At 42.2% G+C, this 25135-nt stretch overlaps 1 protein-coding gene across 1 annotated transcript; it reads right to left on the bottom strand.

Moving 5' to 3' along the window:
* Positions 1-1678: 1678 nt before the first annotated feature.
* LOC311085286 (major histocompatibility complex class I-related gene protein-like) lies at positions 1679-23767 on the bottom strand. Its single transcript, XM_084117720.1, has 6 exons — positions 23618-23767; positions 11193-11456; positions 10823-11101; positions 10114-10395; positions 2012-2155; positions 1679-1919 (listed from the first exon to the last, which is right to left on the bottom strand). Exons 1-6 carry the CDS (start codon positions 23661-23663, stop codon positions 1903-1905), a joined length of 1032 nt encoding a protein of 343 aa, XP_083973846.1. The 5' UTR covers positions 23664-23767; the 3' UTR covers positions 1679-1902.
* Between the last annotated feature and the right edge of the window lie 1368 nt (positions 23768-25135).

Below are 25135 nucleotides of genomic sequence, written 5' to 3'. Positions count from 1 at the left end.
AAATAAATAGCCTACAATCATGATTTTTCATGAAAAATTATGTTAGAATTGTAGGCCTAAAATACCTTGGTATCAGCTTGTTTTCATCAATGGTATAATTAATACAATTACAATTAATTTGGTTTGTCGTGATTAATTTGTGTTCATAATCAGTAAAAAAAAATATATATTCTAACAAGATTAAACACATATGAACAATTAAATTATTATTGTATTATTAATTATTTTTATATCTTGAAACTACCCAAGCAGTGTTTCGCGCTCAGATGTGACGGCGGAATGAATACATTACCAAAATGTGATTGCAGAATATATTTAAATTATCCATCAAATTGTCATTTTCTCCTTACTGTCTTGCGAGTTAACAATAATGCCTAAATTACTTGGTGAACAAAAACATTATGGCATTAGGGATTTGAATTAGTTAATGCCTAAAAATATAAAAGTGTTACCTTATAAATAGAATATAGTTTAATTAATTTTAAAATTCGTCGCCAGAGTGAATGGGAACATGATTTATTGAAAATATTTGAAAAAAATATAAGTGTTTCTTAAGTCAATACTTTTTAATGGCTTGTCAACTTTCCATTCCTCCGCTGCGTGATTCTCGGCACCACCGGATTGTTGTCAGCGCCAAACACATTTTTGAGCTCGTGAATGCTGATTCTTGTCAGCGCTGGATTCTAGTCAGTGCTCGAGCGCTGGTCTATGACTGGAAACATAATAGAGTCGTTGCAAAAGTAACGATAGGCTACATGTTGCATTAAACTGGAAGATTTTAGAATGTTAGGCATTCTAAACTTTTGAATAAGAAATAATATCAAGTCGTCAAAATACAACTCGTCAAAACTCCGCGAATCACAACAAGCGAGCGCGGTGAGAACACTCATTTAAACAGCATATACACAACTTGACTGCACATGATGATTTTGACATTATTGATACTGCTTTCAATCGTAATGCAATAGAAATGAACACAAAAAACCTGCCTAGTGCCTACCTACAACACTGACGGTGGACGTGTTGTCAGGAGTAGAGCGGGTGCGGACGAATGTGTGTTTTTTTTTAGCGCTGCTGAGGTATTCTTTCACGCGCACCATAGAGGCGCGTGCACACCACAATATATCACACTCTGCGCATATGTTTTACAACATAATTTAACAAAAACATAGTCCTAACACTTTTTAAATAGCCCACTTAAAGTGTTTATTACAGCTAAATTACTAAATGCTTAAAATGAATAAAAGTAATGAACAAAAATTTGCGTTACATATTTAAACTCGTAAACGCCCCCCATTAAGACCTGAACGCCCCCCTTTCAAAAATCTTGCTTCCAACGCCCCCCGTTGTTCTCTGAACGCCCCCGTTGAGAACCACTAATGTAGATGGACCAAAATAAAAACATTAAAATAAGTATTAAATAAGTATTGTGATACTTGGTGCCACAGTGACAATCTTGTCCCAAAAAGTATTGCTATACCACGATACTCAATATGTTGTCCCACGGCGAGTCGTTTTTCCCTATTGCACCAAAACAAAATTTGAGGGTTCCCCCACCTGCCAAATCCCACTTTAACCACTGATTACAGCACACTAATTGCTTACATAAAATTACTATTCCTCCAGGGGGCGCTTGACATAATAAATGTAAGAAAACATGGAGAGACTCTTGAACCTTAGAGTGAGAAAGCTTTATTGATAAAGGCAAGCAAACACAGAGCAAATATACAGCAGTCGTAGTAAATTGATATCTGTGTCTTGTAGAGAAATATAAACAAAAAAAGCCTTTCAAATTGGAATTTGAAAAATTAAAAACTTTCAAATAAAAATCTGACACTGAAAGACACAAGCTCAAACAAACACTAGAAGAACAAGAACACACTTGAAGTTCAGAGTTCTGCTTTAGATTTCAATACTTTCTGAAAAAGATAAACATATAAAGGCATAAATTATTAAAACTCACAAATATATTTGAAAAATTTGTTTGTGAGAAATTACATCAATTATGTACCTGATGTGTGAATATGTGCTTGATCTCTTTCAGCTCTTCTGGATCTGATCTCATAAACCACAAGAATGACAGTAGCCACGACCACCAGAGCAGAGAGGACCAATCGGATCACAGCTTCAGTAGGACCACACCAGTGGACACAGTCTGAGGAATAAAAACATCAAACTGAGATCAGATCAGTCAATAAACTTTAATATCAAAAGTTTTCAGTCGTCACAGTCTGACCATCAGATCAGACTGTGGCCCTCAATTCAAGTCTGCTCAATTTCAACAATTCTGTGAGGAAATTGACAGTCTACATGTGAAGACGACACCAAAATGGGCAAAGGCAAATGCTGAGGTGATGCGTCCAAATTAAAAGGCATACGAATGCTATCCATCCACTATCCATCTAGATATCCTCTGCTTCATGACCGGATGCCCCTTGGTGCGGCCTCCGAAGCATACAAAAAGCTGTTCCATGTGTCTAAAAGAGGCGGAACGCTCTATCTATATTCTCAAAGCCCTGACAGGGCAGAGTAAATGCAGCTCTCGTTCATCCGCGGACAGAGGAAGTGCCGAGAGGGAGATGACCTGTGCTCTGAACGGAGTAGAGAGCACCTTAGGTACATAGCCATGCTTTGGTTTAAGGATGACTTTGCAGTCATTTGGTCCAATTTTCAAGCATGAGGCGCTCACAGAGAGTGGATGTATTTCACCTACACGCTTGACAGTGCTAGCAGAACTATGGTCTTTAGCGTCAGTGGTCTAGTGCTGCTGCGATTAGTCGACGTAATTGACCATGAAAATTAGTAGACGGCAATATTTTTAGTCAATGTGTCATTTTACTATTGCCCGCCTATTTATTTTTGGTATCCCGTCTCATACGGCTCACTGTAATTCACCTCCACACACCAGTCTGTGCATCTGTCGAGACCACCTTCCTTCTGGTGACCGCTCCCAGCGCCACGCCAGACTGGAACCAATGAGGATTCCTCCAAGGGGCCAGGGCTGAGACACAGGCCTGGTTCACCTTGATACGTAGGCGTCCGTGATGCCAGGCATGGGCTAGAACTCAAGGTTTCACCCAGAACTGTAGGGGCCGCATGCACAGTGGGTCTAGCTGAAGTACTGGAGATGTAGAGGCCATGAGGCCCAGCATCCTCTGAAAAGACCTGACGGTGGGACAAGCTCCAATTTTGAAGGAGGCCACGGGCTGCTGAATGGTCAGAGGCTCTGACGTGACTGCGGCCCACATGTGGGTTGAGTCAAAGACTGTTCCCAGGAATGAAATCTGTTGGCTGGGGGACAGTGAGCGCTGAGTCCCAGGCACTTCAAGTGGCTGAGGAGCACGGATCTGTGAGAGTTTAGCTCCGCCTCCGACTGGGTCAAAACAAGCCAGTTGTCAAGATAGTTCAGAATGTGGATTCCCGTCTGTCACAGAATGGAGAGAGGCTCCCCAGGCTCCCCAGGAAATATCCACTATACTAAATATCCAAATATTTCACTTCGTGAAAGTGCGAGGATTGCATGAAGGCGCGATTCAGGCATCTGAGGTCAAAGATGGGTCTGAGACCACCATCTTTCTTGGGGACGAGGAAGTAACGGCTGTAAAAGCCTGACTGGCTCTGTGCTGGCGGGACCGTTTCTACGGCTCCTTTCGTCAGTAAATTCATCACCTCGGTGTGAAGGACGAGAGCTTCGCTGCTCCTTACTGAGGTGGGAACCCCGCCGCTGAAGAGTCGTGGTCTGAGAGAGAATTGTAGAGAGTAACCTCATTTTATTATCCCCAAAACCCATTCTGACACTCCGGGGATGGCCTCCCAGGCCTTGGCCCGCGTGGCAAGGGGTTCTATCAGGTCAAGCGACAGGCCGCTGTGCAGGGGCCTGGGGCTCATGGTAAGTGGAAGAGGAAAAGAGCTCTCTCTTTTGAGTATGTTTGTGTTCGCTATAACAGCATGGGAGTGTGAAACTGAACAGGCTAAGAGGCTGCAACAAACACACTGTCTCCAGCACCGGGAACTGAACCGGGTGGTAGGAGGCATAAAAGAGGCTGTGCTGGGAGCCTTTGTTAGTTATATGAGCCTCACCTGACAGTCATGGAGGAGAACGTCATATATTAACGAGCTACTAGCATCGCATTAAGCTGAGCGCTGTCAGTCCTGTGGTCGCTTTCAAATTGCACATAGAGCTGGGAAATCCCCTTGCTGTAGCGATGATGAGACACGCAGGAAATAGGCCGGCGTGAGCTCCCCTAGTCCCATTCAATCAGCATTGCGATTCCATTGTTTCTTTGTCTCATGTAAGAGAGAAAGGAAAACAATGTAGAACGAGGGGAGGAGCCTGTGAATGCATCGAGGCGAGACTCGCGTTCTCGTAGTAAAAGCACTCGTCTTCAATGAACACAGCTTGTGGGGCCGGAGCCGGCAAGTGACACGATCAGATGTTTGGCATTTTACAGCAAACGCAGGTGAAAAAATGCTCTTTCAGAAGGAATATACTCCATGAGTCTCATCTAAGTCATAGAGCGTAGAGCTTGCTCTCGCAGCACGCACAGCACTGGGGATTTCCCTCTGCTGCAAAAAAAAGTGAGACACGCGGGATATAGACCGACGTGAGCTCACTTAGACAGGGTTCCTACACATTTTCCATTTCAAAATTCCATACTTTTCCAGACTCAAATTTCCAAACCTCTCTGTAGATTTTCAGACCATATTTAAAGTGCCCCTATTATGCTTTTTCGAATATTCCCTTTCATGCAATGTGTAATGAAAACGAAAGAGCACGCGATAAATAAAGTTGTTATTTCTCAAAAGAAATAATCGACTCTGAACCCCCTAAACGAGTCGTCAGGAATTCGAATCTTACTTCCGTGACGGCTACGTCACTGGGTAACACATTTGCCTAATGCCCACCTATGTTTTATGTTGTCCGCCCGCAAACAACTTGACCTGCCCTCAAACACTGTAGCAGGTTCGTGTTGTGCATGTCGAGAAGACGCTGTTTTCTGCTCTGCAAATTCTCTTTGTAAACCCTTTCAAAGGATGAGGATGTGAAGAGTCTGGTTAAAATTACCACAGCGATACAACAGTAGTATAACCTTTAGACGAATGCTTCTAAAATCTCCATGCGGTCTAAATGTAGTCTCAGCCTCAGACGTCACGCCCACGGAACGTTGGCTAAACGTCTGATGCATATGGTACACTTAACTGGAAACGCTTCAGGAATGTCGAAGTCGTCATCTGATTGGTTGAATTTTATCGGATTTCCGGGGCGCGAGTGTCGCGTTTATTTTCGGTCCGCCGGGAAACAAAGCGCAGACGTGTGATTGCGGAAGAAAAACTGTTGTGTTTACATGAGTGACAATGCGCATTTATCAAGATCAGCTAAACGTAGGATTCTCAAAAGTATGCGTGCACAAACAGATCAATGACTTACTGCTTGTTTTCTTCTCCTTCTTTGATTTTCTGTGCTGACTGACTTGTTGCACGCCGGTCTGTTGTTGTGGGGACATTTCCACGCCCCGAAACGTGACGCTGAACGAAACGAACTGTAATTGGTTGTTTGACATGTCGGTCAAACGGCCTTATGGGCGGGCCTTGGCCAAAGAAAGCTGCTATGAATTCCAGACCTTCAGCCGTCAGTCTGAAGGTCTGGCTACGCGAGACTAGTCTAAATGAGGTTTACACGTAGCTGAGGACTGAGGAAGCCTCCGGAGCTGAAGTTCAGTTATGGTAATGGGTGTTTAGCTTCTGATAGGCGCTGTAAGCGGTCAACCAATCACAACAGACTGGGCCGTCTGGCCAATCAGAGCAGAGCAGAGCAGGCAGCGGAAATGAGGGATTTAAAGAGACTGAATTCATCGAACGATTTGTTTGAGAATCTTTGAAAAAATGTGGTGATGTACAATGTATATTATGAGAAAATTAAAGCGTTTGTTGTTGGAGACCTCCAAAGCAAAATTTGTATTTTCACCCCCAAAAAATGGTTTTAAGACAGTTATGTATATCCTTTGCTGTAGTGTCAGTAGGAAATATCAGTTTACACTAACAAACTTTTATTTTGCCATTTGCCATGAGATTTTTATATGCATAAGGAGTCTGACAACAGCCGGTGCTCCACACGGAGATCTGTTCTCACCATCATCGAGTCCATCTGGGATTACATGAAGAAACAGAAAAAACTACTAAATCCAGAAGAACTTTGGCAACGTCTCCAAGACGCTTGAAGAAACCTTCCTACAAAGCTACCTGAAAAGCTATCTGCAAGTGTACCTGGACAACAGCTGTTTGAAACGCAAAGGGTGGTCACACCAAATTTTGATTTGATTCAGTTAATAGAAGCTACTTGATAAATAAAATCTATTTATGTCATTATTTTGGAAAGCATCCTCACTTTACAGCATTTTTACACAAGTGCCTAAAACGTCTCACAGTACTGTAGCTTTGCAGGAAGGTTTCTTTAAGCATCTTGGAGACATTGCCGCAGTTCTTCTGGATTTAGTCTGTCTCAATTTTTTTTCTGTTTCTTCATGTAATCACAGACAGAATCAATGATGGTGAATCAGATCATACCGGCTCTTGTCACTCCTTGTGCATACAAAAATCTCACTGGATTATTACAATTAGTGGCAAAATGAATGTTTGGAAATGTAAGATGGCACACTACAGCAAAATATATAAATAACTGGCTTAAAACAATTTTTTGGGGGGTGAAAATACTAAAGTGCCTAAGACTTTTGCACAGTAGTGTATATACAGTATACAGACTATTGCATGCAGACAAGAAACTTTTTCGTGCCCTCGAGAAACTATTCACATGCGCACAGTAATTTTTTGCATGCTTACAATCTACAATTACGCATTACAATTTCTAGTTTTATATACTATAACCTGTGTTCTTTTTGCGTCCCTGCCAGCTTACTATGAAGAAAAAGAGAGCAAATATGCACATGAATTAATAGAAATATAAGCCCATTTGTTCAAAATTTGGCTTTCCTTAGGGTAATACCTCCAAAATCAAGGCCTAATGTCCAATTTAATGTATCCTTTGTGGCGGAGGAGAAACCATGACATGAAATGGGCTGATGGTGCAATAGGTGGCTCAGTGTGCATTGGTTTCTCATGCGCACACGAAAGTCTGCATATTTTTTTATTTTTGCAAAGATCCTTTTAGTGTCTCTGTAATACGGTCCGAAGAATATCATGAGAAGAAACCCAAAACGCTTATAACCTGCTTTTTTGCATAATGAAAAAGTGCACCTTGAATTCAGTTCTGTTTGACAATCACTAAACAGCTGCCACGAAAACACACTTCTATGATAAATGTATGTTCATTAAAGGGGGGGTGAAATGCTATTTCATGCATACTGAGTTTTTTTACACTGATAAAGAGTTGGATTCCCATGCTAAACATGGACAAAGTTTCAAAAATTAAGTTGTACGTTTGATGGAGTATTTCTGTGCCAAAAATACTCCTTCCGGTTTGTCACAAGTTTCGGAAAGTTTTTTTCAAGTATGGGAATGTGTGACGTCGGATGGGGCGGAATTTCCTTATACGGGTCCTAAGGGCACTTCGTCCGGAACGGCGCGCACACACCCGTAGACCAGAGCGAGAGAGTGCTGTGCTTGGCTTTAGGGAAGTCATCGGCTGCGCTGCCCAGTTCGACGGCGGATTTGCAGATCTTCTAATGTTTAAAGGGGTCATATAATGCCATTTTTGTACAAGCTAATATGATTCTTTAGGGTCTAAATTAAAAGTTTGTAATATACTTTAATTAAAAATTCTCATTAGTATTGTAAGAAAACACTCATTTTACCTGGTCAAAAACAGCTCTGTTTTTGCATGTGTCTCTTTAAATGATAATGAGCTTTGCTCACCCCGCCCCTCTGTTCGGTGCATACACCGTTTCTAACACAATAACACAATAACCATAACGCGGTGTTCATTATAAACGTGGGATTATGAATTATATTGAGAACGTCGTACATAGAAAACATGCCGTAATGTACCTGAGTGTAAAAATAGCCGCATTCATCGTGAATTTGCAAAGATTAATATAAATATAAAGGTTAATAAAATGTTACACTCACTTCAGTTCTTCTGGAAGTGCAGCAGGTACACGAATAGTTGGTACCGATCCTTTTTTCAGGAGCAGCTTCTTAGCAAAACCAGCTTTATACTGACCCTCGATTATAAAGTAGTCTGGTGAAATGATTCGCGCAAACATGAAAGCATTGACGTTGTGGAGAATTCCCTTCGAAAACAAACTCAGCCACTGCGTCTTCAGCGGTTCGGATTTAGGAACATCAAACTGATGCTGTGTTCGTTATTGCACCGAAGAACAGAACACCACAATCGCTTAGACGCCATTCTGCTCACAGACAGTGCTCCAGCTATCACAACAATGACTGCGCCGGTCCACGCGGGCTATGATTGACAGCTCACTCACGAGCAAGGGCGGGTCTGTGTTGAAATGCTCCTGTCAATCAACAATCGTGGGAGGGGCGTAGATTTTGTGACGTCACAAAATCGAACGGCTTGATTTCAGAGAGGGTCAAACATATAAGAAGATTAAAAAAAACACTGGATGGATTTTTATCATTTTATGATGGTTGTGTACAGGCACTGCCAACACACATTTCAGAACAATCAACTTGTAAAAGTGCATGTACCATTATATGACCCCTTTAAGGATGGAGCAGTCCCAACGATAAAGGTTCACGGTCGTGCGTTGGAACCGCAGGCGGTGAGTAAAACTGCTTTAAATGTCTGTGTTGTTAGCTATCGCATAAGCACAGCAAGTAAACAATATTCGTGATTCTTGCGCTCCGTCCACAAGGCACACCTCCAGCCACTCGTTTTTTTCCGGAAAGACTCGGTACAGCCTATCTTTCTTTTATAAATATAATAAAACTAAAGACTTTTTGGAGATATGAAGGATGCAATACTACTCTATAGGTACTCAAGATTAACATGAGATTGACTGAAACTGAGTGTTTCACCCCCTCTATTATAGAAAACTAAATAGGGGCAATAGTCTGGAATACTTTTCCAGACCTGGAACTGTGTAGGAACCCTGCTTAGACCTGTTCACTCAGCTTTGTAACCCATTGTTTCTTTATCTCAGCTTGAGAGAAAGAGAGCAGTGAGAATGAGGAAGGAGAAGATTTCTAGAGAAAGCAGTTTGTGAACGCAGCGAGGCGAGACTCGCGCCCTCGTAGTTAAAGCGCAAGTCTTTCAATGAACGCGGCTTGCAGGGTGGAGCCGGCCTGTGGCGTTCAGATGTTTGACATTTTACAACAAACGCCAGTGAAAAGTGCTCTTTCAGAGGAAAATAGCAGTTGCCAAGTCAGCTTATCCACTGCAAGAGCTTATTCAACGACTAGAAGGCTGTTTTAGCTTAGTCTCGAAATCCAGCGAAGAGATAGTCATCGTTGCTGAAGGAGAATTGATCTGAGGATCCTATGTCAGAATGCCTGCTTATATAGCCAAATGCCACACCCATTCTGGCCCGCTTCTCTGCCATAGGCTCGTGCAGCTCCACTGCCTCGCCATTGGTTCGTTATATTACTCTGCACGAACCAATGGCCGTACAGTTTCACTGGGTGATTAAAAAGGCTTCAGAATTCGGAGAAAAAGGAGTTTTCCCCATAACAGCGTCTAGCGACACAGTACGAGTAGAGTATCAAAAGGGAACTATGAATTAAAGTAGTCTGGTTCTACCAGACTCTCGTACATTTCATTTGTACAGAGAGTCTGGCCTCTCTCAATTGACAAGCGTTAACTTCCTTGTAGGCGGGTACTCTGTTGAAGTTTAAAACTATTGGATCTGCCCAGAGTCACTCTGGATCTGCCATAACCAATCGCTAACGTTTGGTCGTGATGTAACCCTACAACTCAAACTAGCGCACGACCTCAACGTCATCGTTCTCAGCCACTCCCTCTGTTCGCTGATTGGACCGGTAAAAAAATTATCGGAGAAAACCAAAGAATACACTACAATCCCAGACGTAGTACTGAAGGGAAATAAAATTGAGCGGAAGTACTCAGCAGGGCGGAGCCAGGCTAGAATTAAAGAGGCATAACCATAAAAATACTATGCAGCATTATAAACAACTTACTACTCTTGATCTCATCCTCAGTCAGAGTCTTCCGGATGGTTTTTCCCTGGTGCTCCACCTCACAACTGAACTGGTTCTTCTCCCATTCGTCTGTAACATAAAGGCTAGATGTCTTCTGGAAGGTCTCGTCCTCATTTGGCAGAAGCTCTCCAAGTTCCACATCCTCATAGTGCTCCACTCCATTTTTGAACCAGGTAATAGTCACTCCTGATGGGTAGAAACCTGTGGCATGACACACTAGTGGAGAAGAGGGATTCTTCTGTAACAGAGACACTTCAGGAGCTGAAAAAGATTGAGAAAAATTAGGAAAAAAGTTTAATACTTAAGATCATATAAATTTATGAATAAAAGTATATGTGGTTAAATGAAGCAAATGAGATAAAACAGAGACAAACAATGACTCATTATTAGAGATATATCGATGTATCAGCCGCCGATATTGAGCGATATAAAACCATCAGAATATCGGCTAATCGGCAATAGCATGAAAAGGCAGATATAAAAGATGCAAAAGTTTGGTGAGAGCTCAAGAGCATTGAAATATATTTATCTCCTCCCATCTCATGATTCTTCGTAAAAAATGGATTCAATCCATGTTCAATGAAAATGATTTGATGATGCAGATAAATCGTATCAGTGCATCCCTACTGCTATCTCTCTCTCTCTCTACTACTTGGTGAACAAAGTAAATTTCTAAACAATCAGGCACCTGTTATCCTGTCAGCCTCTTTCCTTAACTTCAAGAACTCCTTCAGCCAGTAAACACACTCATGATCATAGTATTGTTTCAGAAATGTAAACTGTGCTCTGTCATTATTCCACTTCATCACTGTGGGTATTCCCTGTGGTACAGGTGTGATGTATCTGAGCTCCTTCAGGTCCAGTAAGATGAAGTCCTCTCCATCATAACCGTGCTGATCAAACCCTTGTGAGACTCCAGTCTCATCATCCCATTCACAGCCATACATCCTCTGATACGTATGAAGACCTGAAGAAGGGGATAGTATAAGATCTGCTCTTTTTAATGTACAAGATAATCTTTCACATTTAAAAATGTTGAATAAAGCATTTTCTCTCACCCTGTGACTGATTGAATCGCTGCATTATAACATCAATGTTGATTTCGTAGATCTGCTGTTGTTTTTCTCTGACCTCAGTGTATTTCTTCCACAGTTCTTCAGATGCAGACTCATTCATCCAGTCCTGTTTGGGAATCATCTTCGTTATGTTACTGTCATAATCGATCTGTTGATCATCCAGTGTCGTTACAGCAAAAAACTCTGGGATTCCTGCAATCGTCTGGCCGCTTATTTCAATGTATGTGGTGATGAACCAGTGCATCTCTGAACAAACAACACAAAGACATGAAGCTCTCAATCAGTTAAACACCACATACAGTGTCATAAATCAAATTACTGGCTGAGTCATTCACTTTTTTTCTTTTAATTTAAAATCAATACTTTTACACAGATATTTTAGTATTTATGGTATCATTAGAAAGCACTCAAAATTAATTATTTGAAGCCGTTTTGACATAGAAAATTGTTTTACTATAGTAATGCTACTTTAAAACTTAAAATTTTTCAAATTGTACTTTAAGATTTTTTGAGACATCAACTTCAATTTTGAAACACAACTTAGTTAAACATATGGAGTATTTATATTATTTGTTTTGTAAAACATATACAGAATAAAAATGTTTAGGTCAGTACATTTGCTTTAAAGTAAACCTGAATATCTAAAACTTTTGTATACTTCTATGTTTCAAAGTGCTTTAATTTCTGCAAATGCTGAGGTTTTTTTAATTTATTTTTTTAAAAGTCTTCACTCCAAAACATTCATGATCAGGAGTGACAGTTAACAGGTTAATTAACATTAAAATGTGCATAACTTTATTCATTCTTATAGGACTATTCTCAGACTTGTTATAGTTTTTTTGCCTTTTAAATATGACATGAGACAGATCGACATCATTGGAAAATACTGAAAAATATTTGAACATTTCAGTGAGAAAAAAAAAGAAGAAAAAAAAACTGCCTTTCAACCTTCAATGGAAATGGCAAGCACTGAATCAGATTAAAAAGACCTCATGATTTTCTGTCAGTTCAACAATTGAAACTATTAAAAACCTTTCAACTGAAGTAAAGATTAAATCAAATAAAATTAATAATAAATAAAATGTAAATAGTAGTTGAAAAAGTTAGACTAAACTTAAATTAGAAATGTTGCCTTGGCAATAAATGATAAATAAACAATAAAAGTTCAAATTGAAGCACTAAAATTATTAACTGAAAATAAATAAAAAATATACACTAAAATTCACATTAAAATATAAACAAAAAATAAAAGCTAAAAGCTAAATCAAAATGTTGATAAACATACCTTAAAGGGATACTTCAGGATTTAGCATTAAGCTTTGTATCAGTAGAAAACCTGTAGTATTTCCATGCTTTCCACCCTCATATCCCCCTGAGACAAGAGATTTATGTATTTTTTGTCTGGAAAAAATCCTCCGATGATGCAAAAATGGTCATTTAGAGGCTAAAGACTACAGCCAGTAGGAGGAGCTCGTTCCGCATGTTCTCAACCCGCCCATAGAGGGTGGGATCTCACTCACGCACTCTCACTGGCTGCGTTCGAAAGCGCATACTTCCCTACTATTTAGTATGGGAAAAAGAGTAGGCGAGCGAAAAAGTATGTACGAATCCAAAAGAGTAGGCGAGAATTACCTGGGTGACGTACTAATTATTGCAAGATTCGGACTTAAGTGCGTTCGAATATGCCTACTTTCCTACTATAGCCTATAGTAGGCGAAAACAGTACGTGAAGGAAGCAGTACGTTCGAAACATCAGTATTCATAAAAGAGTAGACGAGAAGTTCCCGGATGGCTTACTGCTTCAGGCCAGATTTTTGAGTGCTCAACCGATGGATACTTTTCTATCCCAGGAGGCAACGCGAGAGGATACGTCATAAAGAAGAAGAAGAAGAAGAAGAAGGATACGTCATACTCGAACATGATGGAAAGGATGACGGACGAGAGTGTTTTCAAATGTGAGTATTACAAATCAAATGATCGCATGTGTTGAACTACTGTAAAGTAAACTGTTGAATTGTTGAAGGTGTAAAGACGCTATTATAGTATGGTAAATTTGTGATTTTGCTGTAAATCATATTTTATTATGTATAGCTAACAGAGGAGCTCCAGTAAGGACATTTGCATACATTTTAAACCGTATACATCTTAAATACAATTACTAAATGTCTATTTAATATCTGGCAAGAAAATCTTCAATAAGAATTGCAGATTACTACGTCTGATAGATATGAAATACACATCTGAGTGATGCGAGTATGTGTAGCCTATATTGTTTAGGAGAATTCACTGTTGTCAACACTGTTTTCATTAGACGAATGTTTAATACATTTACATAAAGTAACTAAACATAAGTAATCTATTTAATTTGTCCATTAGTACTGTTGAAAAATTGTGGATCATTTATGATCAACATGTAAATGTAGTGTTGAGCTCATGTCTGGATGTTACAGGGTCAGATGAACAGATGTGTGTTTATCCGGTGGAGAGTGGCTCATGAAGCTGAATGCTGCCATCAAAGGCTTCGAGTGAGTATACTACAGAAATGAATAACAACAACTATTTGTTCACTCCACCTGCCCTTCACTCCACCTGCCCTTACGAGACCCTCCTTCACTCCACCTGCCCTTACGAGACCCTCCATCACTCCTCCTGCCCTTACGAGACCCTCCATCACTCCTCCTGCCCTTACGAGACCCTCCATCACTCCACTTGCCCTTACGAGACCCTCCATCACTCCACCTGCCCTTACGAGACCCTCCATCACTCCACCTGCCCTTACGAGACCCTCCTTCACTCCACCTGCCCTTACGAGACCCTCCATCACTCCTCCTGCCCTTACGAGACCCTCCATCACTCCACCTGCCCTTACGAGACCCTCCATCACTCCACCAGCCCTTACGAGACCCTCCATCACTCCACCTGCCCTTACGAGACCCTCCATCACTCCACCTGCCTTTACGAGACCCTCCATCACTCCACCTGCCCTTACGAGACCCTCCATCACTCCACCTGCCTTTACGAGACCCTCCATCACTCCACCTGCCCTTACGAGACCCTCCTTCACTCCACCTGCCCTTACGAGTCCCTCCATCACTCCACCAGCCCTTACGAGACCCTCCATCACTCCACCTGCCCTTACGAGACCCTCCATCACTCCACCTGCCTTTCACTCCACCTGCCCTTACGAGACCCTCCATCACTCCACCTGCCCTTACAAGACCCTCCATCACTCCACCTGCCCTTACGAGACCCTCCATCACTCCACCTGCCCTTCACTCCACCTGCCCTTACGAGACCCTCCTTCACTCCACCTGCCCTTATGAGACCCTCCATCACTCCACCTGCCTTTACGATACCCTCCATCACTCCACCTGCCCTTACGAGACCCTCCATCACTCCACCTGCCTTTACGAGACCCTCCATCACTCCACCTGCCTTTACGAGACCCTCCATCACTCCACCTGCCCTTACAAGACCTTCCATCACTCCACCTGCCCTTACAAGACCCTCCATCACTCCACCTGCCCTTCACTCCACCTACCCTTACAAGACCCTCCATCACTCCACCAGCCCTTACGAGACCCTCCATCACTCCACCAGCCCTTACGAGACCCTCCATCACTCCACCAGCCCTTACGAGTCCCTCCATCACTCCACCTGCCCTTACGAGACCCTCCATCACTCCACCTGCCCTTACGAGACCCTCCATCACTCCTCCTGCCCTTACGAGACCCTCCATCACTCCACCTGCCCTTACGAGACCCTCCTTCACTCCACCTGCCCTTACGAGACCCTTACGAGACCCTCCATCACTCCTCCTGCCCTTACGAGACCCTCCATCACTCCTCCTGCCCTTACGAGACCCTCCATCACTCCACCTGCCCTTACGAGACCCTCCATCACTCCACCTGCCCTTACGAGACCCTCCTTCACTCCACCTGCCCTTACGAGACCTTCCATCACTCCACCTGCCTTTACGAGACCCTCCATCACTCCACCTGCCTTTACGAGACCCTCCATCACTCCACCTGCCCTTACGAGACCCTCCTTCACTCCACCTGCCCTTACGAGTCCCTCCATCACTCCACCAGCCCTTACGAGACCCTCCATCACTCCACCTGCCCTTACGAGACCCTCCATCACTCCACCTGCCTTTCACTCCACCTGCCCTTACGAGACCCTCCATCACTCCACCTGCCCTTACAAGACCCTCCATCACTCCACCTGCCCTTACGAGACCCTCCATCACTCCACCAGCCCTTCACTCCACCTGCCCTTACGAGACCCTCCTTCACTCCACCTGCCCTTACGAGACCCTCCATCACTCCACCTGCCTTTACGAGACCCTCCATCACTCCACCTGCCCTTACGAGACCCTCCATCACTCCACCTGCCCTTACGAGACCTTCCATCACTCCACCTGCCCTTACGAGACCCTCCATCACTCCACCTGCCCTTCACTCCACCTACCCTTACGAGACCCTCCATCACTCCACCTGCCCTTACAAGACCCTCCATCACTCCACCAGCCCTTACGAGACCCTCCATCACTCCACCAGCCCTAATGAGTCCCTCCATCACTCCACCAGCCCTTATGAGTCCCTCCATCACTCCACCTGCCCTTACGAGACCCTCCATCACTCCACCTGCCCTTACGAGACCCTCCATCACTCCTCCTGCCCTTACGAGACCCTCCATCACTCCACCTGCCCTTACGAGACCCTCCATCACTCCACCAGCCCTTCACTCCACCTGCCCTTACGAGACCCTCCATCACTCCACCTGCTCTTACGAGACCCTCCATCACTCCACCAGCCTTTCACTCCACCTGCCCTTACGAGACCCTCCATCACTCCACCTGCCCTTACAAGACCCTCCATCACTCCACCTGCCCTTACGAGACCCTCCATCACTTCACCAGCCCTTCACTCCACCTGCCCTTACGAGACCCTCCATCACTCCACCTGCTCTTACGAGACCCTCCATCACTCCACCAGCCCTTACGAGACCCTCCATTACTCCACCTGCTCTTACGAGTCCCTCCATCACTCCACCTGCCCTTACGAGGCCCTCCATCACTCCACCTGCCCTTCACTCCACCAGCCCTTACGAGACCCTCCATCACTCCACCAGCCCTTACGAGACCCTCCATCACTCCACCAGCCCTTACGAGATCCTCCATCACTCCACCAGCCCTTACGAGACCCTCCATCACTCCACCTGCCCTTCACTCCACCTGCTCTTACGAGACCCTCCATCACTCCACCTGCCCTTACGAGACCCTCCATCACTCCACCAGCCCTTACGAGACCCTCCATCACTCCACCTGCTCTTACGAGTCCCTCCATCACTCCACCTGCCCTTACGAGACCCTCCATCACTCCACCAGCCCTTCACTCCACCTGCTCTTACGAGACCCTCCATCACTCCACCTGCCCTTCACTCCACCAGCCCTTACGAGACCCTCCATCACTCCACCTGCCCTTACGAGTCCCTCCATCACTCCACCTGCCCTTACGAGACCCTCCATCACTCTACCAGTCCTTCACTCCACCTGCTCTTACGAGACCCTCCATCACTCCACCTGCCCTTCACTCCACCAGCCCTTACGAGACCCTCCATCACTCCACCTGCCCTTACGAGTCCCTCCATCACTCCACCTGCCCTTACGAGACCCTCCATCACTCCACCAGCCCTTCACTCCACCTGCCCTTACGAGACCCTCCATCACTCCACCTGCCCTTCACTCCACCAGCCCTTACGAGACCCACCATCACTCCACCTGCCCTTACGAGTCCCTCCATCACTCCACCTGCCCTTACGAGACCCTCCATCACTCCACCAGCCCTTCACTCCACCTGCCCTTACGAGACCCTCCATCACTCCACCTGCCCTTCACTCCACCAGCCCTTACGAGACCCTCCATCACTCCACCTGCCCTTACGAGTCCCTCCATCACTCCACCTTCCCTTACGAGACCCTCCATCACTCCACCAGCCCTTCACTCCACCTGCCCTTACGAGACCCTCCATCACTCCACCTGCCCTTCACTCCACCAGCCCTTACGAGACCCTCCATCACTCCACCTGCCCTTACGAGTCCCTCCATCACTCCACCTGCCCTTACGAGACCCTCCATCACTCCACCAGCCCTTCACTCCACCTGCCCTTACGAGACCCTCCATCACTCCACCTGCCCATCACTCCACCAGCCCTTACGAGACTCTCCATCACTCCACCAGCCCTTACGAGATACTCCATCACTCCACCAGCTCTTACGAGACCCTCCATAAATCCACCTGCCCTTCACTCCACCTGCTCTTACAAGACCCTCCATCACTCCACCAGCCCTTACAAGACCCTGCATCACTCCACCAGCCCTTACGAGATCCTCCATCACTCCACCTGCCCTTCACTCCACCTGCTCTTACGAGACCCTCCATCACTCCACCAGCCCTTACAAGACCCTGCATCACTCCACCAGCCCTTACGAGACCCTCCATCACTCCACCTGCCCTTACGAGACCCTCCATCACTCCACCTGCTCTTACAAGACCCTCCATCACTCCACCTGCCCTTACGAGACCCTCCATCACTCCACCAGCCCTTACAAGACCCTCCATCACTCCACCAGCCCTTACGAGATCCTCCATCACTCCACCTGCCCTTACGAGACCCTCCATCACTCCACCTGCCCTTATTGCCTTAGATTGCGAAGCACAACATATCACGCAACAACCTCCGGCACAGCTCACCTCTGGAGCTGATTCATCAGAATAAAGCCACAGAATGGGAACCGCTGTGTTGAGATGGCAGAAGGATGTGGGGTTCAGCTTCTGTAGCCTACATACATGATTGTAGTTTGAATAAAGCTTTGTTTCATGTGTTGACTTGTATATGCATTTGTTTATTGTGTGATGGTGACTTTCATTCATTCTTTTACTAATTTATTAATATTTCTCATTGTTGTCAGTAAATAAAATATAATTATTTAATTAATGCTTTATTTAATTGTTTAAATGAAAATGTAGATATGTTCACTATATACACATCTAGAGTGTATTCAATCATCATGTATTTCATCATTTTGTTTGTTTTATTGAATTATATCATTTTCAGTAAAAAGTAATAGAATTAAGTATTGGTCAGCATTTATCGTTGTTATTATTGTATGTTTTGGGGTGGGATAGCAATGCAATTCATTCTGGGGTAATATTAATTTTTAATATTAATGATACTTACATTTTTTGTGTATAAAATCAACAGTTTTCTCCAAAGGCGAATCTTCGCACAGCTGCCCTTTTGTGCAGACATTACAAACGCTGAGGAAACCCGTTCATGGTAGGGCTGTCGAGTTACTGATGTTATATATATATATATATATATATATATATTACCCAGGGGGCAAAACACCTGTTTTTTAGAAAATCAGACATGGGCTGCTGTAAAAGGTTGTCATGTAAAAATGAAATCTATGATGTCTGAGGATCACAACCTGGGTGGACAACCCGGTCAACAAGCTGCTGGAAACATGTTAGATACATGTAAGAGTCTAGAATATTGCAATATCATCATTTAGTGCAGAAGATGTGCTTTTAACGTACATGTTGCCACATACTGTCATAATAAAATATAATTACGCATATAACACTATATTTGTATTACACAAAAACCAGTTAACGCTGCTGTGAGGGTGTTTCTAATAGCGCGGCTGTGACAAAGTTGACAACTTTCTCTCTTCCAACTGCCATTATCTATTTTTTTACACTTTTTGAAAGTTGTGAAAATGCTGTTGTGGCGTTTTTCTTTTGCTATTTGAGCAAATTGGAACACAAAAAAAATAATATTTAATGTAGTCTTTCATTCACTGCTATAGAAGTTAACCCAACTATGATGCCTTCCACTTCTGAGAAACCCAGAAATGTGAACAGGGTCAATAGGATGTGTCACATCACAAGATTTACTTGCCAAAAACTGTGATAGGCAATTTGGTAGTCCTATTTGTATTTTATGTCTATGGTCCTAGGGATAGTTCACCCAAAAATGAAAATTAGCCCATGATGTACTCACCCTGACATCATTCTAGGTGTATATGACTTTCTTCTTTCAGAAGAATACAATCAGAGTTATATTAAAAAGTGTCCTGGCTCTTCCAAGCTTTATAATGACAGTCAATGGGTATATTTTTCATCAAAGTGCCTCTATCCATCATAAAAGTGTGTCTATCCATCATAAAAGTGCATCTATCCATCATAAAAGTGCATTTATCCATCATAATAGTGCATCTATCCATCATAAAAGTGCATCTATCCATCATAAAAGTGCATCTATCCATCATAAAAGTGCATCTATCATCATAAAAGTGCATCTATCCATGATAAAAGTGCATTTATCCATCATAAAAGTGCTCCTATCCATCAAAAAAGTGCATCTATCCATCATAAAAGTGCATCTATCCATCATAAAAGTGCATCTATCCATGATAAAAGTGCATCTATCATCATAAAAGTGCATCTATCCATGATAAAAGTGCATTTATCCATCATAAAAGTGCTCCTATCCATCAAAAAAGTGCATCTATCCATCATAAAAGGGCATTTATCCATCATAAAAGTGCATCTATCCATCATAAAAGTGCATCTATCCATGATAAAAGTGCATTTATCCATCATAAACGTGCTCCTATCCATCAAAAAAGTGCATCTATCATCATAAAAGTGCATCTATCCATGATAAAAGTGCATCTATCCATGATAAAAGTGCATCTATCCATCATAAAAGTGCATTTATCCATAATAAAAGTGCATTTATCCATCATAAAAGTGCTCCTATCTATCATAACAGTGCATCTATCCATCATAAAAGTGCATCTATCCATCATAAAAGTGCATTTATCCATCATAAACGTGCTTCTATCCATCATAAAAGTGCATCTATACATCATAAAACTGTCTATCCATCATAAAAGTGCATCTATCCATCATAAAATTGCGTCTATCCATCATAAAAGTGCATCTATCCATGATAAAAGTGCATTTATCCATGAAAAACGTGCTTCTATCCATCATAAAAGTGCATCTATCCATCATAAAAGTGCATTTATCCATGATAAACGTGCTTCTATCCATCATAAAAGTGCATCTATCCATCATAAAAGTGCATTTATCCATCATAAAAGTGCATCTATCCATCATAAAAGTGCATCTATCCATCATAAAAGTGCATTTATCCATGATCCATATCCTCCTTCATTCTGGATACTGTAGAGAGTGTGGAGTATTATCCTTGTGTCTGCCTCCTTCTCTTAAAGGAGAACTCCGGTCAATTTTAACATTGAGCTCATTTTTTTGTAAATTTGGAGTGCTGTCAATACAGAGAACAACGACAAAAATCGGTGTTGCCTACACCGTGTTATCCTCTTTTTAAAATTTGCACCCTGTTGACTTAAATAGGGCAAGTTTTAAACCTGCTTTTTGCCTCTTAACATCCTTGATGTGTCATTACAAGTGAATTCGGCCAGCGCTCATACCTGTATTTATTTCCTGTTTTCCGTCGACTACTGTGGACTTAGACCGAAAACAGGAAATAAATACAGGTATGAGCGCTGGCCGAATTAACTTCATTTTTATTCATATTTTTCACATCTACTGCAGTCAGATTCACCGCGTTCACTCTGAAGGAATCATCTAACATGGCTGTGCACTTGTAATGTCACATCAAGGATGTTAAAGGGATAGTTCACCCAAAAATGAAAATTCTGTCATCATTTACTCGCCCTCAAGTTGTTCCAAACCTGTATGAGTTTCTTTGTTCTGCTGAACACAAAGGAATATATTTGGAAGAATGTTTGTAATCAAACAGATCTCGGTCCCCATTGACTACCATAGTATATTTTTTTCCTACTATGGAAGTCAATGGGGACCGAGATCTTTTGATTACAAACATTCTTCCAAATACTTATTTGCAGCTGTATCATACAAATAAATAGTTAAAAAATCATACATTGTGATTTCTGGATTTTTTTTTTTTAGATTATGTCTCTCACAGTGGACATGCACCTACGATGACAATTTCAGACCCCTCCATGATTTCCAAGTGGGAGAACTTGCAAAATAGCAGGGTGTTCAAATACTTATTTTCCTCACTGTATATATATATATATATATATATATATATATATATATATATATATATATATATATATATATATCATGGGTTTGCATACATAATGAGATTTTTTACACAGGAAAAAAGAACCTACAAGGTTGAATATCTTAATTTTTTTTTTTTTACATAATTCATTATAATACATTTTATTTTTTGTTATTTATAGGCCTAGGCCTGAGGGATGAAACGAGAGTTAAATTCAACAAGAAAAATAGGAAAACAAAGCAGTTAGCCGCTTTTGCTTGTGGATGAAAATGTTTGGATATAAAATAAAGAAATTAACAACATATTCAAGAGATGACAATTTTGGGATTTCGTAATAAAAATAAATAATATCGTTAAGGATAAAACGGTGGGTCACATTAGTAGGGTTAAATATAAGAACTTAAATCAACCCTAAATGTATTCACAAAATAAATGGGCAGCAGTTTCTTCAAAAAGACCACAAAATGAGCAAGTTTAATCAATATCAAGTTATTTACAGATAGATGAATTAAACGTGTCATTCAAATCTTTTAAGTTGTTGCGCGTGTGATAACGCGTCGTAGGTCACATGATAACGTCAACATGGCAGATGTCCGGCTCGCATTCATACTTAACAAGATCAGGCTATAAAGTACCTTTTAGCGGTCGTTAAGTAGGCTACTTATTGAAATTAAGTAGCCTACCTACTCATTGAGTATGCGGTTTCGAACGCAGCCACTGAATGTACAAACAGTGTCAGCCATCTTTCATTTGGAAGCTAAGTTAACGGGTTCTTATTCTGTGGAGAAAGCTGAGTAGTAGGGGTTACCCATACATCCTCTTTTTCCCGGACATGTCCGGCCGTCGAGATCGTCCAAAATGTCCGGGATTCAGCTTTTGCTTTCTGCGGTCGCCATTCATTGTTTACATGCACACCTTTTGTTTCAATCTGAATTCATTCCGATTGGTGAATCTGAACATAGTGTTTACATGAACGCTAAACAAGTGATCGGTTGATGTGCGTTTTACCATTGCTAAGAAAATTCCCGCTCCTCCGTGAGAGATACGAGACTGATGCGTCTCAGTAATCACACCACCGGCCTCGTGCCGTTCGCTAAAGGCGCACACACATTTGTTTCGACTGTCTGATCAGCCTCACATTCTGTTCCTGTCAATCATACATGCAATGTCAACCAATTAAACTGGTCGAGCTAACTCTCTCTCTCACACACACACACACACACACTAGAGATGCGGATAAACCGCCGATCGGGCGGATGACGTGACGAAAAATAATATTTTAATTAAATTCGGGCGGGTGGCGGTTGAACCAGTCAAATGAAAAAAGTTTGCCACTAAGCAAACCTGCAAGTACTATTGAAGGAGGGCTAAACGTCTCGTAGCCTAGATGAGACTTCCTGGGTTATTTTGTTTCAAAATTAGTTATTTTAAAACAGCCAATCGTAGCCTACCACTCGTGGAATAGGCATTTAAAAGATAGACAGATTATGGTATGATATGACTCAGAAATGACATCGAGCAATGGCAGCGCAAGATGTTCAGAAGAACACAAGAGCTGAACTTCTACAAGCTCAATAACATCCACATAAAAAAAAAAAAGAAGGTAAGAAAAATAGTCATAACTGTGCCCATTAATTAGATGTGCAAGGCAAGCAGACACGTTTTTGGGTTGTTATGGACAATTAAAAATGTGAATATTCACGTTGCACAGTTCTGCGGTGGACTTTCAGCGAGTTAACACATATTTTTTAAAGAGCCGTTTGTGAGTCAAATGAGCCGGCTCACGAAAAAGAGCCGGAATGCCCATCACGTAGGCGTGGCTTGGGAGTGGCCTCCTAGGGCAGCGAAGCAAGTGCATTCTGGGAGTTGTTGTCTTTCATCCACATGAGCCAAAAATACATTTTCTGGCTTTTCCCATTCTAGAAAGCTCCAAATTCAAAAATAATTTCACATTTCTACTACATAAATGACCCAATTTAAATACACATTCATCGTTCCAGAGGTTAAGTATCCCCTTTAAACTAAAACTGAAATAAAAATAAATTAAACCTAAATAGCAATATTTTTTTTAAAAAGACAAAAGCAACGAAATTACAAAAAATTACACCTAAAATTAACATGAAAATATACACTAAAATATAAAAATAAAAGCTATTTGAAAATAATAATAAAACTAGAGTGGCACAGAGTTCAACACACGGAAGTGGCTGAAGGCCTCGCTGAATTCACCGGTTAATCGACTTAAATGAAACTCACCTGAGTAAACCAAAGGTACGCAGATGAAGAGGATGATGAACTTCATTATGGATGAAAATCCTTGTATTTGACACACACTTCTTTAAGTGCAGTCGTCGAAGAGCGCTGTAAAAATACTTTAGTCTTCACCACATGTGAGTCAACAGGAAGAAGAACTTAATAACGGAAGATGCCGATTCAGCAGAACAGACGTCACTGATGCTCTAAAATAAATGAACTCTCAGTACAGACGTTTAGAGGAAGCTTTTCTATACATATAAACAAAATGTTTATGCTCCAAAAAACCATAAAGGTAGCATGAAATGAATCTCGACATGATCAGCTTTATCCACTTTATTTTGCAATGCGTAAATTAGCAATCTGTGAATGTGCGAGACATTTGATTCGGGAAATAACGAGAAGAATAACAATGAGGCAATATTGTAACTTTTTACAAAGTCTTGATTTTGTTTTTGGGCTCTACTAGAATAAGTTTCCATGCAAACACATTATTTTCCCCATATTTGACATTGTTGCAGCTTCTCTCTCTCTCACATCCACTTGACACCATCATCCAGACCTAGGGCCCTATTTTAAGGATCTAAGCTCATGGTCTAAAGCACACGGCGCAAGTGCACTTAGGGTGTTTCTGAATCCACTTTTGCTAGTTTAACGACGGGAAAAATGGTCGGTGGTCCCGGCGCATGGTCTAAAAGGGTCGTCCCTATTCTCTTAATGAGTAATGGGTGTGTTTTGTCCCTATTCTCTTAATGAGTTATGAGTGTGTTTTGTCCCTATTCTCTTAATGAGTAATGGGTGTGTTTTGGGCGTAACGTGAAATAAACCAGAGTCAGAGTCTCATCTCCCATTCCCTTTCAAAGCCAGTTGCGCTCGTGCCATGGCGGATTCACTTTTACATGGAGAAATTTGCGGAAAAACTAAACTAAACTCCAGAACGCAAACGGATCTGCTCGTGATAAAGCTGTGTGTGTGTGTGTGTGTGAGGTTAAAGAACAGACCATCTACGGGACAAGCCGAATTCAACCATATCTTTATGTGTACACAATAATAATCTTTTACATCCTTTTATTTTTGTTTGGCATGTTTGTGTGCTGCTGCACCTCCCTGTGTGTGTAATAAGCAGAGTGTGTGTGTGTAATAAGCAGAGTGGTGTGCAATATTATTATTATTAATTATACATATTTGGATAAGTTAACTCTTTCCCTGCCAGCGTTTCTTATAAACGCATAAAACACATACGGCTTCACAGCCCTATACATTTAGGTCGTCCTTGGTCAAGATTCAGAAGTTTAGGCAGTTTTGATGTATATGCTGTTTGAACAATATTTGGTGTTTGGCTGGTTAAGGATAAGTGCTACCAGAATGGTGTGTCGATTAGAACACAGGAATGAGTCCTCAATTGTTACTTCTTGGAAAGTTACTTCTCAATTGATTTATTGCCATTTGCTTTCTTTCTTCATTGTCCCATTTCCTTAATGTGGCTTTACAATGGCTGCATATTGCTGGTGTCTACAATCA

This window comes from Abramis brama, assembly GCF_963993115.1.
Source record: "Abramis brama genome assembly, chromosome: 6".
NCBI classification, from domain to species: Eukaryota; Metazoa; Chordata; class Actinopteri; order Cypriniformes; family Leuciscidae; genus Abramis; species Abramis brama.
This window is presented reverse-complemented; position numbering and strand designations above follow the sequence as displayed.

Coding starts and splice junctions, on each gene's coding strand:
- LOC311085286 (XM_084117720.1), bottom strand. CDS start 23,663: ATGAAGTTCATCATCCTCTTCATCTGCGTACCTTTGGTTTACTCAG. Junction 11,102..11,192: donor GCGATTCAATCAGTCACAGG/GTGAGAGAAAAT, acceptor CCCCTTCTTCAG/GTCTTCATACGTATCAGAGG. Junction 2,156..10,113: donor TGAGGATGAGATCAAGAGTA/GTAAGTTGTTTA, acceptor TTTATTCCTCAG/ACTGTGTCCACTGGTGTGGT.